The 14,909-nt window shown below is 29.6% G+C and overlaps 3 protein-coding genes across 4 annotated transcripts in view; all 3 read left to right on the top strand.

Annotated features, from left to right (window-relative positions):
* Positions 1 to 3,656, top strand: part of LOC123013883 (transmembrane protein FAM155B) — a gene marked incomplete at its 5' end in the record, with an annotated part of 75,340 nt that extends 71,684 nt beyond the window's left edge. Inside the window, one exon of the mRNA XM_044412737.1 lies at positions 2,203 to 3,656. Within this exon, the coding sequence (XP_044268672.1) occupies positions 2,203 to 2,630 (428 nt within the window). The remainder of the gene's footprint in view (positions 1 to 2,202) is intronic.
* A 7,251-nt stretch (positions 3,657 to 10,907) lies between these two features.
* LOC123012507 (protein archease-like) lies at positions 10,908 to 11,602 on the top strand. The gene is made up of 3 exons (XM_044410468.1): positions 10,908 to 11,043; positions 11,102 to 11,126; positions 11,183 to 11,602. Exons 1-3 carry the CDS (start codon positions 10,992 to 10,994, stop codon positions 11,577 to 11,579), a joined length of 474 nt encoding a protein of 157 aa, XP_044266403.1. The 5' UTR covers positions 10,908 to 10,991; the 3' UTR covers positions 11,580 to 11,602.
* A 103-nt stretch (positions 11,603 to 11,705) lies between these two features.
* Positions 11,706 to 14,909, top strand: part of LOC123012483 (protein Wnt-11b-1-like) — a 10,498-nt gene continuing 7,294 nt past the window's right edge. The window contains exons 1-2 of one of the 2 annotated variants that reach the window (XM_044410437.1): positions 11,706 to 11,901; positions 14,066 to 14,349. In XM_044410437.1, the coding sequence (XP_044266372.1) occupies positions 14,217 to 14,349 (133 nt within the window). In that variant the 5' untranslated portion in view covers positions 11,706 to 11,901; positions 14,066 to 14,216. Of the gene's footprint in view, positions 11,902 to 12,218; positions 12,834 to 14,065; positions 14,350 to 14,909 lie in introns of those variants that run through there. The other variant, XM_044410436.1, reaches the window with a different exon arrangement.

Raw genomic sequence — 14,909 nt, 5'->3', positions numbered from 1 at the left:
ATAAGATAACTTGGATTTCAAATGCAAATCGTAATTGAAATTAGATCACAACGTAAATGAAATTTGTTTTTTGGGTTGCATCGCCATTATCTTATCTGAATCACCCTGTATAGTAACAAAACAAATTTCAAATTTTCTTATTTCATAAAAACAGTTCAAAAATAGTTATTTATTATACAAGACGATAAAGAGATTGTTTATCTACGAGTGACGAAGTTACAAGTGGACTTTTTTCACGAGTAGATAAACAATCTTTATCGTCGTGTATAATATTTCGTTATATTGTGTGCTCACTTACCAGAATTTCTTGAATATAAACAGTAGATAAAAATTATTTTATTTCACTAGACAATAAAAGACTACTTTATCTACTAAAATTAGTTGATAAAATATAAACAGTTGATAAAAATTACTTTATTTCAGTAGACGATAAAAGACTGCTTTATCTACTGAAATTAGTTGATAAAAGCACTCTTTAACATTGAGTACAATGTAAATAATCTTTCTTTCCACACTTATTAAAAGCAAAATTACTCACTTTTTTGTAAAAATACACTGTTTTGTGGTGAAAAATTGTACCGCGTTTTATGGTAAAAAATACCGCTTAACATTGGGTACATGGACAAAAATTACAAAAACTGAACATAATTTATAAAAATAGTTAAGATTATACAGGCTGCCCCAGCGAGTTGAAAAAGTCCATTAGTGACCTTTAAATGGTAAAATTTAAAAAAAATGTATAGGACATTGATAAATACTAATCTAGTCCATCGCCTACAATTATTTTCAACTATACAGCGTGTCTCAAAAATAAGTTACAATACAAACTTGTGTTTTTTTTAAATGGAACACCATATGTTTCTTAGCGTTTTTGGATGTAGATTTTTATGACAATGTTTAAACTTTTATTGGTCGATTTTGCTTAGTTTTAAAAATAAGACGATTTTTTTTAAGAAAACATGCACTTTTTAAAAAATTATTAAACAACAACTAAGACATCTAGAAAATTTTTTTTTACTACCGCAAAGAAGAAGGTACAAACTATAAGGTTGTAACATTTTTTTAGTGTGTTGCATATCCAAAGATCAAAAAATGAAGACGTTTGTTAAAAGTTCAATAACTTACAAAATTTAAATGAAACACCACCCTATTTATTGTTTTTGCATAAAAGATTATTAATTGTATTTCTAAAATTATTTACTTTTAGGTGTTAATAATCAATAACTCAAAAGATATTTAACGTTATACATTAAAAAAATAATAATTACTAATGTTTCAGTAGCCAAAAAGTACACAATTGCACAAGAGATAGAATAAATATCACTTAATCACATTTGTGTTAAACTGAATTCATTATTCTTTATTTTTACAATAAAATAATTCGTATTTCAATATTTATAACGACTTTTACAATCTGTTGATAAATCAACGAATAAATTATTATGGTTGCCATAGTATCAACAATGCCCAGATATTGATAGGCATTGTTGCTACAATTAATATTGAATATTAAATATCTTTCCATTTATAAATTCAAGACATTAAAAGTTTACTTTTTTAGATAGTTTATGAATCTATTAGATGCAAAAATAAAAAATAGGGTGTTTCATTTAAATTTTTTAAGTTATTTAATTTTTAACAAACTTCATAATTTATTAATCTTTTCAAATGCAAAACACTAAAAAATTGCTACAGTTTTAAATTCAGTTTCTTTGCAGAAGTAAAAAAAATAATTGTTCTAGCTGTCTTAGTTTTTGTGTAATGATTTTTTAAAAAGTGCTGTTTTTGTCAAAAAAATCGTCTTATTTCGAAAACTAAGCAAAATCGACCAATAAAGGTTTGTCATAAAAATCTACATCCAAAAACGTTGAGAAACATATGGTGTTCCATTTAAAAAAACACAAGTTTGTATTGTAACTTATTTTTGAGACAGACTGTATAGTTGAAAATAATTGTAGGCGATGTACTAGATTAGTATTTATCAATGTCCTATACATTTTTTTAAATTTTACCATTTAAAGGTCATTCATGAATGGACTTTTTCAAATCGCTGGGACAGCCTGTACCTATGTACAAAACGAAAAAATTGTAAGTAAAGTCAATTTAAATGAAAACAAGACACGAGTTTTGATCAACAAATTCATTTAGGAATGTAAGAATAAAATGTGTAAGAGTGGATATCTGATGTCGTGTGTTTTGCAGATCCCAACATCCCGGAGACGGGCGAGCAGAGGCTCAATTCCTCGCGCGGAGACGAAGACTGTTGTTATACGCACTGCGGCTCGCCGGGAAGGGGCGGCAGTGGTACCGCGGAAGTGCTCAATGTGTGCGAGCACTGTCCAGGTCGACCTAAGAAGAAGAAGAAGAAGAACAACGCCAACGGCAGCAACGTCACTACCAAGTCGACCACCGCCGCCGCCCGGGGCGCGGCCGCCGCCAGGACTTGTAACAAAGTGTCATTACTGTGGACCGCATGGATTATTTCTATAACACTAATAGAACACAAAGAGACCATTTATAACACATTACAATGTTTGTTAGTTCTGTGCGCGACCAGTGTGCGGACGACGCTGCTGCTACTGCTGCTGATGACAAAGTGGACAAAGACCAAGTGCGGAACGTGCTCATAGAATTAGGACTGTTAGGCGATATGTGTTCGTCCAAATGCCCAAAGTGGTCTGCTCATGACAAACTTTCACATTTGCTATTTTTATATTAAGCACTCCTATTTTTTTACTAACCACAATTCTCGTTTTATCATTCAAATCGCTATTTAGTGCAAAAAATTACTACTTTTCAGAAATATGGAACTGAAAAAATTATTTATCTTTAACCTAAATTAATTGTCGTTTTTCTTGGTATTGTTAGGTTGCGTAATTCTCAATGCCAGATCAATAAAATTTTAGCAAAGTATTGTCTAACAGTGAATATTAAAAAAGTCTCAAATTTCTTAAAATACTCGCATTTATTAAAGATGAATAAAGTACAATTTTTTTTTTTTTTGAATATGTGCCAATGTCATGGCACAACTAATATAAACCTTGTGAGAAACTTTAAAAAAATATGCAAAAAATGGTCTTCTTCTCCAGCCGGATTAAAATATGTCATTTTTAAGTCTTTTTTTTTAACTATCAATGTAATTCCCAATTTTAATCCTAGACTTAAAAAAACATTTTATTCGTATTTTTAAAAAGTAACATTTTTTATCCTAATAAAACAATCCACTATTTTTTAACGCATCTTATTGTTGGTTGGAGAAAAAATATTATGTTTTATTCGGCTTAAAAGTGAATTTTTTGTCTGACAATTTTTTTACTTTTGCTAGCCAAAGAAACTGACACTTTAAATTTTAGTAAATAGTATACTTGTATTTGCTTAGTAAAATAGTGAAGTTTAATATTTAGAGCTATTACAGTATTACATCATACAGTGTGTCCCCGGATAGGTAAAACGACTCTTGTAAAAGAAAAAAAACTTCGATTTAAATTTTCATTTTTTTGGGTTTAGCTCTGCTTGGTTAAAGATTAATTTTAGATTTCAAAAATCAAGTTGAAAAATACGACAAAAAGTTATTACATCAAGTTGTTTAGAAGCAACGTCTAGGCCCGTATACCAAATTTCAAAATCATCGGCCAACTATGATTTTTCAGTTTTTTATCACATACTTATTAAAGAATTTTATTTTTAACAGTTCTTTTATTAGGAATAAAAAAATTTACATTACATTATTAGAACTAAATAAATTTTTGACGTTTTTGTTAAAAAAAGCTATTATCTTAGAAAAAAAAAAAAAAATCATAGCCCTGATGACTTTCACATGGGCTAAAATGTTGATTTTAAACAACTTTTCTTAATAACATTGTGTCGTATTTACCACTGCCACTTTACTCTACAGAAAACTAATTTCCAAGGCATACTTGACTTTTTAAAACTAAAATACATATATTAAAAATTAATCTTTAACTAAGCAGAGCTAAACCTCAAAAAATAAAAATTTAAATCAAATTTCTTCAAGAGTTGTTTCACCTATCGAGGAGACACTATATAATATTGCCTAAAAAAGTTATTCTTTAGTAATTTTTAATTTTCTGCTTTCCGTATTATTACAATTCAATAATCTATTAATTTGTTTGGATTAAGTTACAAAAGAGCTTTTAATCCTGATTTCAGAAAAAACAAACTAAAACACTTTGCTTTTGTAACTTATTCTATTGAATTGTATAAAAAAAATGGTATAAAATGTCAGTTATTTTCCAAATTAAAAATTGTATTTTTCTGTTCCATATTTCGATTCTATTTTGCCGATTTTAATTACAAGTTGTTGACGAATCTATAATTTAATCGGCCTGAGTTGGGCCTGCCTTTGGGATCTTAAATCGTGCCATTATATCATTGAAACGATACGAAACAATAATAAACAATGCAGCTGCATGACTGCCTCATAATACATAAAATTGTAAAAAATATTTTAATATTTGTGTATTATAAATAAAGGTCGTGGACCTCTTAACGAAAATTTCTGTTTTTGGTGTAAGTTTTGGCATTCGTCCCACATGAACAGACCACAGCTGGTATGCGGATTTTTTTTTAGAAGAATTATATCTTCATGCACATAGAATTTGTCTAGGACTGCAATGTAAATGTGGAGTCAGAGAAATACCGACGCACAAGTCAATTATCAGTTTGGTAATGCAATGGTGGTAAAAAGGGACACGACCCGAGACAGGTATTGGCTGACTCTCATTTGTCTAATGGCTGTTGCGAAGTATATAATGAAGACTATATTATATTGTTGATGTTGAAGATATATTACTAATTTTGATTGATTTATTTTGATACTACAGGAAAACTTTGTTGCAATACGTTCTTGTGAAGCGTGCATTACTTTTAAATCGACTTATAGATCAATACGGATGTAACGTGAGGACTTTTGTTATTTTTCATCCATTCCGGCCAATGAAAGAAGTAACTCACTAAATTGTTGATGTTATTAAATTTGCAACGGCGTTCTGACAGCAGCTGCAACATTTCAAACCCATTCGAGATAGATATTCCACTTGATCGGATAGATTTTCTTTTGATCCGCTCCAACACTTGTAAAAATAATCGCTTTTGGTTTTGTGGCTTGCTGCTGGACGTCGATGTGCAATCACGAATCGCTCTTGTTATTGCTTTAGTTCCGACAGTTTGGCTCTCGAAGAAATGCAAGCGAGTCGTTTGTCCAAAACCTCCACTCACTCCACTTTTGATATACTTACGAATCAGCCACGAAGCAGTCACCTAGTTGCGATTTCGCTATACTTTGTTGATGTACAATTTACGTTCTCAATTAGTTTTTTGGCAAAAATGAAATAAAAATACCTAGACGTAAATGCAGATCGAAAAGGTAATAAAATATTGTTAAATGTGAGATCCTGTAGTTATATTGGAGCGTAGCCAGTTCGAACGGATCATAACGTAGCTGCAATTATACTTCTGATAGAGAGAACACCATTTTTAGTTTGTGCAAGAATGTTTCCCGACTGCCATCAATATATATTTTACGAGTGCTTAGTGATACCAACTGATAGTGTTATTTTAACAAAAGATACTCAACGACAAACGGCACAACCTCTTCATATCAACAGATGACTTTCCTGTGCGGCTGCTACCCACTTCTCACTTATATTCTCACTTATTTCAATTGTTCACGACAGCTTTGGAAAAATTATTGTGTTCAACATAATTCTATTTTTAAGATTTTTAATGTGCAAAACTCATTTTATACGAAAACGTGCCCCTGGCGACACCCTTCACTTTTTTACCACGCTAAAATGAGTTTTTCAAAAAACAGTATCTGCCATTTTGCCTCCAATTAATTGCAACTGAAACCTGAAAACTTGAAAACGCACAATTTGGTTTAGTTTTTATGTTTCCTATCACAACAAAATGGCAGTACCTAAACCTTGTACAATAATTTGTTCGTTTAACAAACCAAAACATTATGACACCGAAAATATTACAGTGTTCCAACAAGAATTTTCTCAAATTATTTTTTTTTTTGCAATTTCAAAATTGTAGCATTTTAAATTTAATATTAGGTAAAATGTTTTTAAAATTCATTCTTATTACAGTAAACAGATTTTAAAAACCGAAAATAAAATCACAATCAAACTCAAACAAAAATATGCTCAAAAAATATTTTTTCTCAAAAAAAATTTTTAAGTAACATTTAATGTATACAGGCTGTCTCTAAAACTGCAAAACAACATGATAAGGTCTACATTATTATACAGCATGTTCCGTTTTTATTGTTACAAATTTAAATTATATATGACAGAATATTCAATTTTATGAAAAAAGTTTCCTATAAACATGCTTCGAAAAATGCTTTGTAAGGGAGCTACACCCCCCAATAGGAGTACGTTTTTTAAAGGATTTTTTCTAATATTTTGGAATAGATAAAATTACAAAATATGGAACAGCTGACAACCTTTATACACTTAAACGAATTCCAACATGAAATGTCGAAATTTTTAATTAGGGGTATCCTAAACGTTAATTTTTAGGAGTAATTTTTTTACAGTTTATGGTCTGAAACAAATTTTAAAACTGATTTTATTCAAAATCGGTAAGGTGTATCGGAAAAACGCAAAAGACATGATGAAAAAGTATGAAATTTAGAATTTTGTTGCTGAAAGTTGCAAGAAACTACAGCCAGAATAGTTAGAGTACTTTTTACCATAAACCCACCCAGTTTAAGAAGCCCCTGATTAAAAATTTCAACATTTTATCTTTGAATTCATTTAAATGTATAATGGTTATCATCTGGACCAAATTTTGTCATTTTATCTAAAATGGTTTTGGAAATATTGGAAAAAAACTCATCATAAGACCATTTGAGAAGGTGTAGTTCCCTTGTTTAAAGTTGAATAATTTATCTCCTGTGTAAATTTCTAACAATAAAATATAGAGTGTTAGGAAAGATGTTAAAAAATTCTATACTTATCTAGTTTTGTAATTATGGAGGTGTAAAGTTTGCTATTGATCCTATTTATTTCAGTATTTCATGCTTCCTGTGCTTTATGTAATAAACTAATAAATATGAGACAACCTGTAGATATATTCATATGCTAAAAGACAAACAAATTTAATTTTAAATGAAATTTTAGGTAATTTTATTAGCAGGACTTAAAAACAAAAATAAAATTAATAAAAATTAAAATTTAAGGAAATTTTTACCCATGTTTACAAAGATTTATTATTACTCAAAAATGGATGCCAAACTTGGAGGTGGAAAAAAAATAAATCAGACTATGTTCCTCACAAAATTTAAGCCAATGAAATCTTTCAAATTTTTTAGATTCATGATATCAGATTCAAATTACGCGATAATTCAGCACGTGTGTAAATTATCCATCCAATTTGCCCGTGTACTAAATTACCGTAAATCAAAATTTGCAAAAATGTTTGACATAAAATATTTTTTTAATTAAACATAATGAAAATATTGTTTTTGTAAATTTTGTTCGGGAAATAGTCTGCAAAATACCCACAGCAAAATAAAAAATTATTGACAATTTGGGTTGAAAATTCTTGTTCTCAAAACAATTTTTTAAATTTCTGCGACTTTTTAAATTTTTATAAATATGTGGCATTTCCACTTGTTAAATAATTTTGAAATTGCAAAAAGATCATTTGTCATAATAAAAAGGAAGCATTTTTATAAGTTTTAAGATAAAAATGAAATACACTGCATCTGAAATTATTGTTTGGTAGCTGAGAAATTTTTAATTGGGACAGTCTGTATGTAATCATTTATTATACTTCCGTGTTGCCAATTGATTTTTTACTACATTTCAGAAGCGCAGACAAATAGTTGTACAAACTAAAGTGTGAAGCATTTACAAGTCGCTTATTTGTATAATAATTTAAATCAGGGTAAAATTCGTATATTATTACATTTGTTAACTTTTAAATAAAATGTTGAATTGTAAAAAGCGACCAAACCGACACATTAAAACTTTACAAGTGCAACTATTTGAATGTTGGTAGAAAACAAAAAATGTTCATAAAAACCCCTTCAAAGCCCATCATTAATTTGAAACGTCAGGTCCACGTTGTACTATTAAGAAAAATGTGAAAAATGTTTGTGTGCGTATGTTTTAGTACAGAAATCAAAATATATATATTGTAAAATTATGGTACATAATTGGGAACGACTCTACGTAGCTAAAGGTCTAGATTCGTCCGCAATGCGAGAGTGTCGCTAGTGGTCTCATGTTACTAGCTGTGTTCGTTAGAGATCTCTGCAAACGCTGACCATACGAAGGCATGCTTGCTAGATTCACATGGGCATGGTGGAGACCATCATGGGACCATCCATCATTGATCCGGGTCTAGTCGCACAGATTTCGCTATTGTCCTCGTGTTTATTTACAGCGAATTTTGTTCTCGGAGAGCAAGTAAGCAAGCCTTATGACGCAATATGAGTGTGTGCAAAATATTTTTCTGTTATGTTGACAACAAGCATGCCTTTGTACCAATTTATAACAATTATAAATTTCGTAAACGTTTCCATCAAAATAACTTTAGTCAGAGAGTTGGTTTAGTATTAAAAGTTGTGAAACAATGTTGATTTGTGCCAAATTCCCACAAAGTACCCCTGCAAATATTTGACTCAAACCATTTCGGAAGCTCTCTTCATTTGAGTATTTATGGTTGTTTTTTCGCTCTGCTGGTTGATTTATTTCAAATATGGCTCAAGAATCAATGTAAATGCCTTCAACAATGCAAAATGGATTCTATTCCAATAGGATCGCATCAGTTATGTTTCAGACTAAACTATGCAATAAAGAAGAGAATTTAGCGCAACAAATGCAAGAAAAATACATTTGCTCTGCTTTGCATTGTTGTAATTGTTGTTAATGTTACAAGATATATACTTATTGTTGCTAGTGCTAGCGTTGTTGTTGTTACATTCAGATAATAGTTATATATTTTTATTTATTTTAAAAAGAGAGAACGAGAGAGGCAATGATCTTTCATAACGTATACATTATAAATTTAAGACAAATAGGATTTAAAAAAAGTAGATATGTTAGTGGCTCTTTTCATTCAACCTGCACAAATAGTTGATAGGAATGAAATTTAAAATGTTTTTACCGTCTAATGACAGACTTCACACGCAAGCCCCATTTTTGACACACATTCCCAAGAAAAAAATTAACTGAAATATTGTAAATGACTGAATAAGCATTTTTCTAACAAATACCAAGTGTTGTTATTAGTGTATATAGGTATATCTATAAGTAGTCTAAGTAAGACTTAATGATAACAACTGGGATGACCAGATTTTATATGAAGCCATTTCATCTGTAAATAAACTTGAATGTACCTAATTATTTATAAAATAGTTTTTGTTTGACAAAATAACGAAAATCACTGTTGTAAACACCAAATTGCATCGGTCGGTAATGATGAGAGTCAGATATTTGCTGTCGGATTATTGGAAGATTCCCTATTTTTAATTGATAGCCAAGTTTTTTCTTCCATCGAGGTATTTTTGTGGAAACGTTGTATGATGATTGTATAGAGATTAAGCTAAAGTTGCAGGAATTTAATATAAAAACTAATCTATAAGTCCCAAGATTATTGAGTTAAGGTTGAAAGTTTTTTTATTAGTGAAAAGTATTATAATATTGAAAAACGATGAAATAAAAAATTCAAACTAGTACTGTTTAATGTTGTTGATAGTACAGTTGACAATAAAGAGCATTTCGGGAGAATTTTTCTTTCATAATAATTTCGGTTTCATTTTATTTACATTATCTTTCCCTCGGTTATTGTTTATTTCAGTTTTATCGATCCTCTTTTCTGTTTTGTTTCCATTTACGTTTGAGTTTTTTCACAAATCATCAACAATTCAAAGGTAAGTTGCTTTATTATCAACTACTTTTTTGTCAATATTTGTTACTTTAATAAAATTTTGTTATTCATACTCAGGGATTCTAAATTCTGTTTTAAAACTAAAGTCACTCTTTTTAAATTTACTTATTTTTTTAGATACATAAATAACCATCCTTATTAAATAATAAAATTAAATAATAAAACATTTTATAAAAACAATGTAACGCTGTGTTTGTTCTTCTCAAACTTTTAATTTAATCACATTTCATTTCTGAACAAATTGTCTAAAATTTTTCAAGTACCTACTTTAGTTTTAGTCATTTTTTACTATTGTACAGGTGGTTCTGAAGTAATAGGTAAAATTAGATCACAAAAAACCCAACAAAAAGTTTTAATAAACTTTTTCGTTATTCACATTGTTACATAAAAAAATACAAGTTACTCTTAACTTGTGATCAAGTTCCTAATAATAACTGTGTTTATTTTATTTTTCAAGCAATTTGAAACGTAAAAATTAAGCTTATGAAAGACAATTACGAGAATGTTTTTTTTTTCATTTAAGCTGCGAATTACGAAATCTTTATTAAAAAGGTGTAAGAAATACTTCTTTACAATACTACATTGACCGGCAAAATTAAAAAAAAAAACAAAAATTTCCTTAAATTTAAAAAAGTCATTTTTTATTACATCTTTATTATAGCAATAAAAGTAACCTGAAAAATATACAGTTCAAAGCATGAAAAATCTTGTGGCAAATAAAAAATATTAATGTAAATTAATAATGGTTAACTTTTTATAACAAAATCTTAATTATGAAATGAAATCTAATACGTTCCAACTCGTATATATAACAAATATACCGATATAAACAGATTAATGTAAATTCCTGTCTTGTAACTTGTAATAAATTTTATTAACAAAGTTTATTGTCTCAAACAGCTGTATAATAGGCAACCAAATATACATTAATACTGTATTCGCATTTCCCGGATTTACCCAAATCACGATTAGGACATCATGAGCACATGACTTTATTCTTATCAAATGACAGCTCCTAATTTTGAGGTTAGACTTAAAGTGATCACACTTTTTTTGTCAAAAAAATGGAAACATTTACCAATGAAGAATTAACACTGCCGCCCTGTAAATACGAATGTAAGTTATTTTAGGCAATATACGTATAATATAATTTTTATATGGTATGTCTTCTTAGATTTGGATCACACTGCAGATGTCCAGTGAGTCATCTTGATAAAAATTTAAAAAACCGTATTTTTATTTTACCAATTTTTAGATTACATGCTTGGGGTGACAGCTTAAAAGAAGCCTATGAACAGTGTGGCCTTGCTATGTTTGCTTATATGACTGAAATTAATACAGTAGAAATTAAACAGTGTTCAGAAATTGAAGCGACGGGACACGATTTAGATAGTTTACTTTTCCATTTTTTGGATGAGCTTTTATTCTTATTTAGCTGTGAACCATTCTTAATTTGTAGTAAATTAGTTATCACAGAGTTTATAACAGAAGGAGAGGAATTGAAAATTAAATGCAAATGTTACGGGGAAGAATTCACATTAGGAAAACATCCACAAGGCACAGAAGTAAAAGCCATCACATACTCCGCTATGCAAATAATTAATGACCCGGAAAACAAGAAGTTTGAAGTTTACGTTATTATAGACATTTAATAAATATTTATTTTCTAATTTCATTGTTTCGTCTAATTTTTACAACTTCAATAGAAGTCATTTTGATTTCTTTTTACTAAAATATTCATAGTTTGAAGCAATTTTTTATCTGTTTTTATGCATACATTTTTTAGTAAATACATACAAACAAGAGTTTTATACACAGACCGAGACTTTTGAACTATAAAACTAGGGTTGTCAACAAAATTTAATAATTTTTCACTAATATTGGATCAGGAATTTTACTAAATTCAAAAATTGTTATAAATTGTCAAAATATGATGTGATTGACGACGTATTTTATAGAAGAGGGAATATTAAGGTAAGCGTAAATGCACTATAGAAACAGTATAAGATATTAGTGTTGGAAAAAAAAATAATAGCTACAAAAAGGCACTAAAAAACTAATGGCAAATGATTATTATTATTTTATGATTAAACATAACACTTGCAGTGTGTTACGATGAGCAATCTTTTCATGTTTTTTTATTTATTATTAATAAAATTGTTTAAAAAAATCGCAATTCGAGTAATAAAAATTATTTTAAAGAAATAATGATATTGTGTATTCAAGTATCTAATCAACAAATTTATTTATTTTTATTATATTGCCTTACACAACATAATGTTTTTTATATACATCATCTGTTCTGCCCTCAGGTCATTTCAACACCCTTTGTACCGGTTGATTAATTTTTATCGATACAAATATGTGTACACACACTTATCTAAAAATAACCAGGTACTAATATCACCCTTAATTACTAGTTTAAAACAATATCGAATAAAAGGAAAAAGATTTTATCATCATGGGCATTGAACTATACTTTTTTGTTACAACAGCAGTCTAATTAACAAATAAATGTGAAGGTGTTAATGAAAACCTGAAAAGTAATTAAAATATGCATATTTGTAAAAGGAATATTAGATACAAAGCGGTTTAATACGTGTGTGTTAATCTGGGATCTCCGCGGAAAGCCCCGGAAAACTTTAAAGCACAAAAGCTTCATATTCCGAGTCAGTCTTTCTCCAACCTCTGTCGAGTCTAAACCCTCTACTAATACCGTGAAACTTTATAAAACTTCAAATTTTATAACAAGTGGCATTTTTCTAAATTAATTAAACTCGTAAAAGTTAAATTAAATAAAAACTTCTTTATTAAAATAATGTAAAAATCAAAATGAAAGACAAACTGTTCGTGTGGACGATATTGTTTTTATTATTTTGGCACGAAGGATTTTCGATTCGTTGGTTGTAAGTATAATTTAGCTCCAATTTATTCTTTGTAATAATTTTTGTTTTTTATATTTGTAATTTCACTTTTGCGTGCAAGAACAATACAATTATAAATAATTTTATACATGCAAGTTAAACTCATGTCAAATCTTTATTGGCTAGTCGTAAAAAATGTGAATAATAGTCGTAACGTAAATAAAATATGAACATGAAATGAAAATGTATCAATGGAGAGATCTCTTGAAATTTCAATTCAAGTTGCAAATCCGAATTGTATTCCAACGAATCACGAAATGAGATCTTGAAATTTTGTCATCAGTTTTAACTAGAATTAAATTGCCAAGCTTCAGAAGAGTAAAAAGTTGGTACGTGTTTGTGAGTAAAGAGAGTCGATTTTGCTAAATTGAGAAACTTTCATATTTCATTTTTATTGAGAGTTTTAAACCCGTCATTGTTAAGACTTTATGATTTATCGGATAAAATACTCTTAGCAAAATAATTGGTAATAAAAATCGTGTAATAAAATTAAAAAACACAAAGTAATTCCAGAATAATTTTAATTAACAAAACTATTATTCAAACCATCGTTAGCACAAGCACCTCCCCCGCCCTCAAAGGGCCTCAAGGACACCCCACTCAGATACTTCATTATAAATAATATATTATTAGGACAAAAGGGCCGTTAGTCTGGCCCCAACCACACCTGTAATTAGTAGGCGCCCTCGCGATGATATTATCAAACTTTAATTATAGATTAAAATAGGTTCACGCGATCTATTGTCGCCCCTTATGTGATTTTTTCGTGAATTCTAGACATGAAGCGTAAAATTTGAAAAAAATTGATGTCAATGTCCATAAAGCACGATTTTAACGCATCTTTGTCGGCTTGATGGTGATAATAAAAAGGTGGATCTCCTGCAATTAACTATTGTGTTTTGTCATACTTGGGCCATACAGGGTGGAGTGACGGAAGGAATGTTTATTATAGCCGTTGTTTGACGATTGTACCGCGTGTAGATGTGTTAATTGGATAGATTTTTTTTACGATTATTGCTTATCTAGAGTTCAAGACATACCCTTATTTACACGACACTGATGCTAACGTGTAATGGAAGAAAATAAAGGAAAGGTTACATTGACACTAGGATGTTACAAAACCGAATGCCTTAAATATTTATTTGGAAAATGATAGGCAATAAAAACGTGTTTAATTAAAGCGCAAGTGTTACATTCTTTTTTTCTCTTTATAGGTCTCTTCAGCATTCCACTCTTCACTGGAATTTAAGTTCAGTTAACAATAATCCGGGACGAGGGATCCGCTCCGGTGCTCGTTCTCCTTGTGGTGTAGCCCGTAGAAGATACGGTTTAGCTAAATTACAAGCAAAATTATGCCGTAGCACTATGGAAGCCATGCCACATGTGCAAAAAGCTGCAGTTTTGGCGACTGAAACGTGCCAGAATGTTTTCAAAGACCGGAGATGGAACTGCTCCTCTATAACAACTGCTCCGTATCTAACACCCGATTTAACCAGAGGTAAAACAATTTTTCAATCACATGAAGTTTGTTGCCAAAATAATATGCTTCTATTTAAATAAAAAAAAAAACTATTTTCCCAATTTCGTATAAGGTGCATTTTTTCTTTTTCTTAAGTTTCTTGCAGGGGCGGGTTCAGGAATTATTTTTCGGGGGGCCCTTTTTTTTAGGATGATGAGGGTAGGTGTAGGATGAAACCTTTACTTTGGTATATACAAGGTGCCTAACGAGTTGGTTAAGATCTTTATTACTCATTTATTCTTAAAATATTTAGATACAAATTTAGTTAAATTAGATACCTAAGATGTGGCCCAAAAAAGTTACAATGCAAAGTCAAATAATGTATCTGCTTAATTGGATTTTTTGAAAAATCACATTCTTTTTTCCAATTTATTACACCAAAATTGAGAATAATTAATATACAGGCTGTATTATGAAAAACGCCCCAAGCCATAACTCCATTGTTTTTAAAGTTATGACAATACTTCTTAGAACAAAGTTGAACATTTTTTGTCATCTATCGTTTGGGATAGATGCTAAATTAATGCTGTTTTCTGTTT

Source organism: Tribolium madens, unplaced genomic scaffold (genome assembly GCF_015345945.1).
Source record: "Tribolium madens isolate multiple individuals breed KSU strain unplaced genomic scaffold, Tmad_KSU_1.1 Scaffold_96;HRSCAF=242;Tcas5.2_LG5, whole genome shotgun sequence".
NCBI classification, from domain to species: domain Eukaryota; kingdom Metazoa; phylum Arthropoda; class Insecta; order Coleoptera; family Tenebrionidae; genus Tribolium; species Tribolium madens.
Note: the sequence above shows the minus strand (reverse complement) of the source record. Positions and strands in the feature narration are given on the sequence as shown.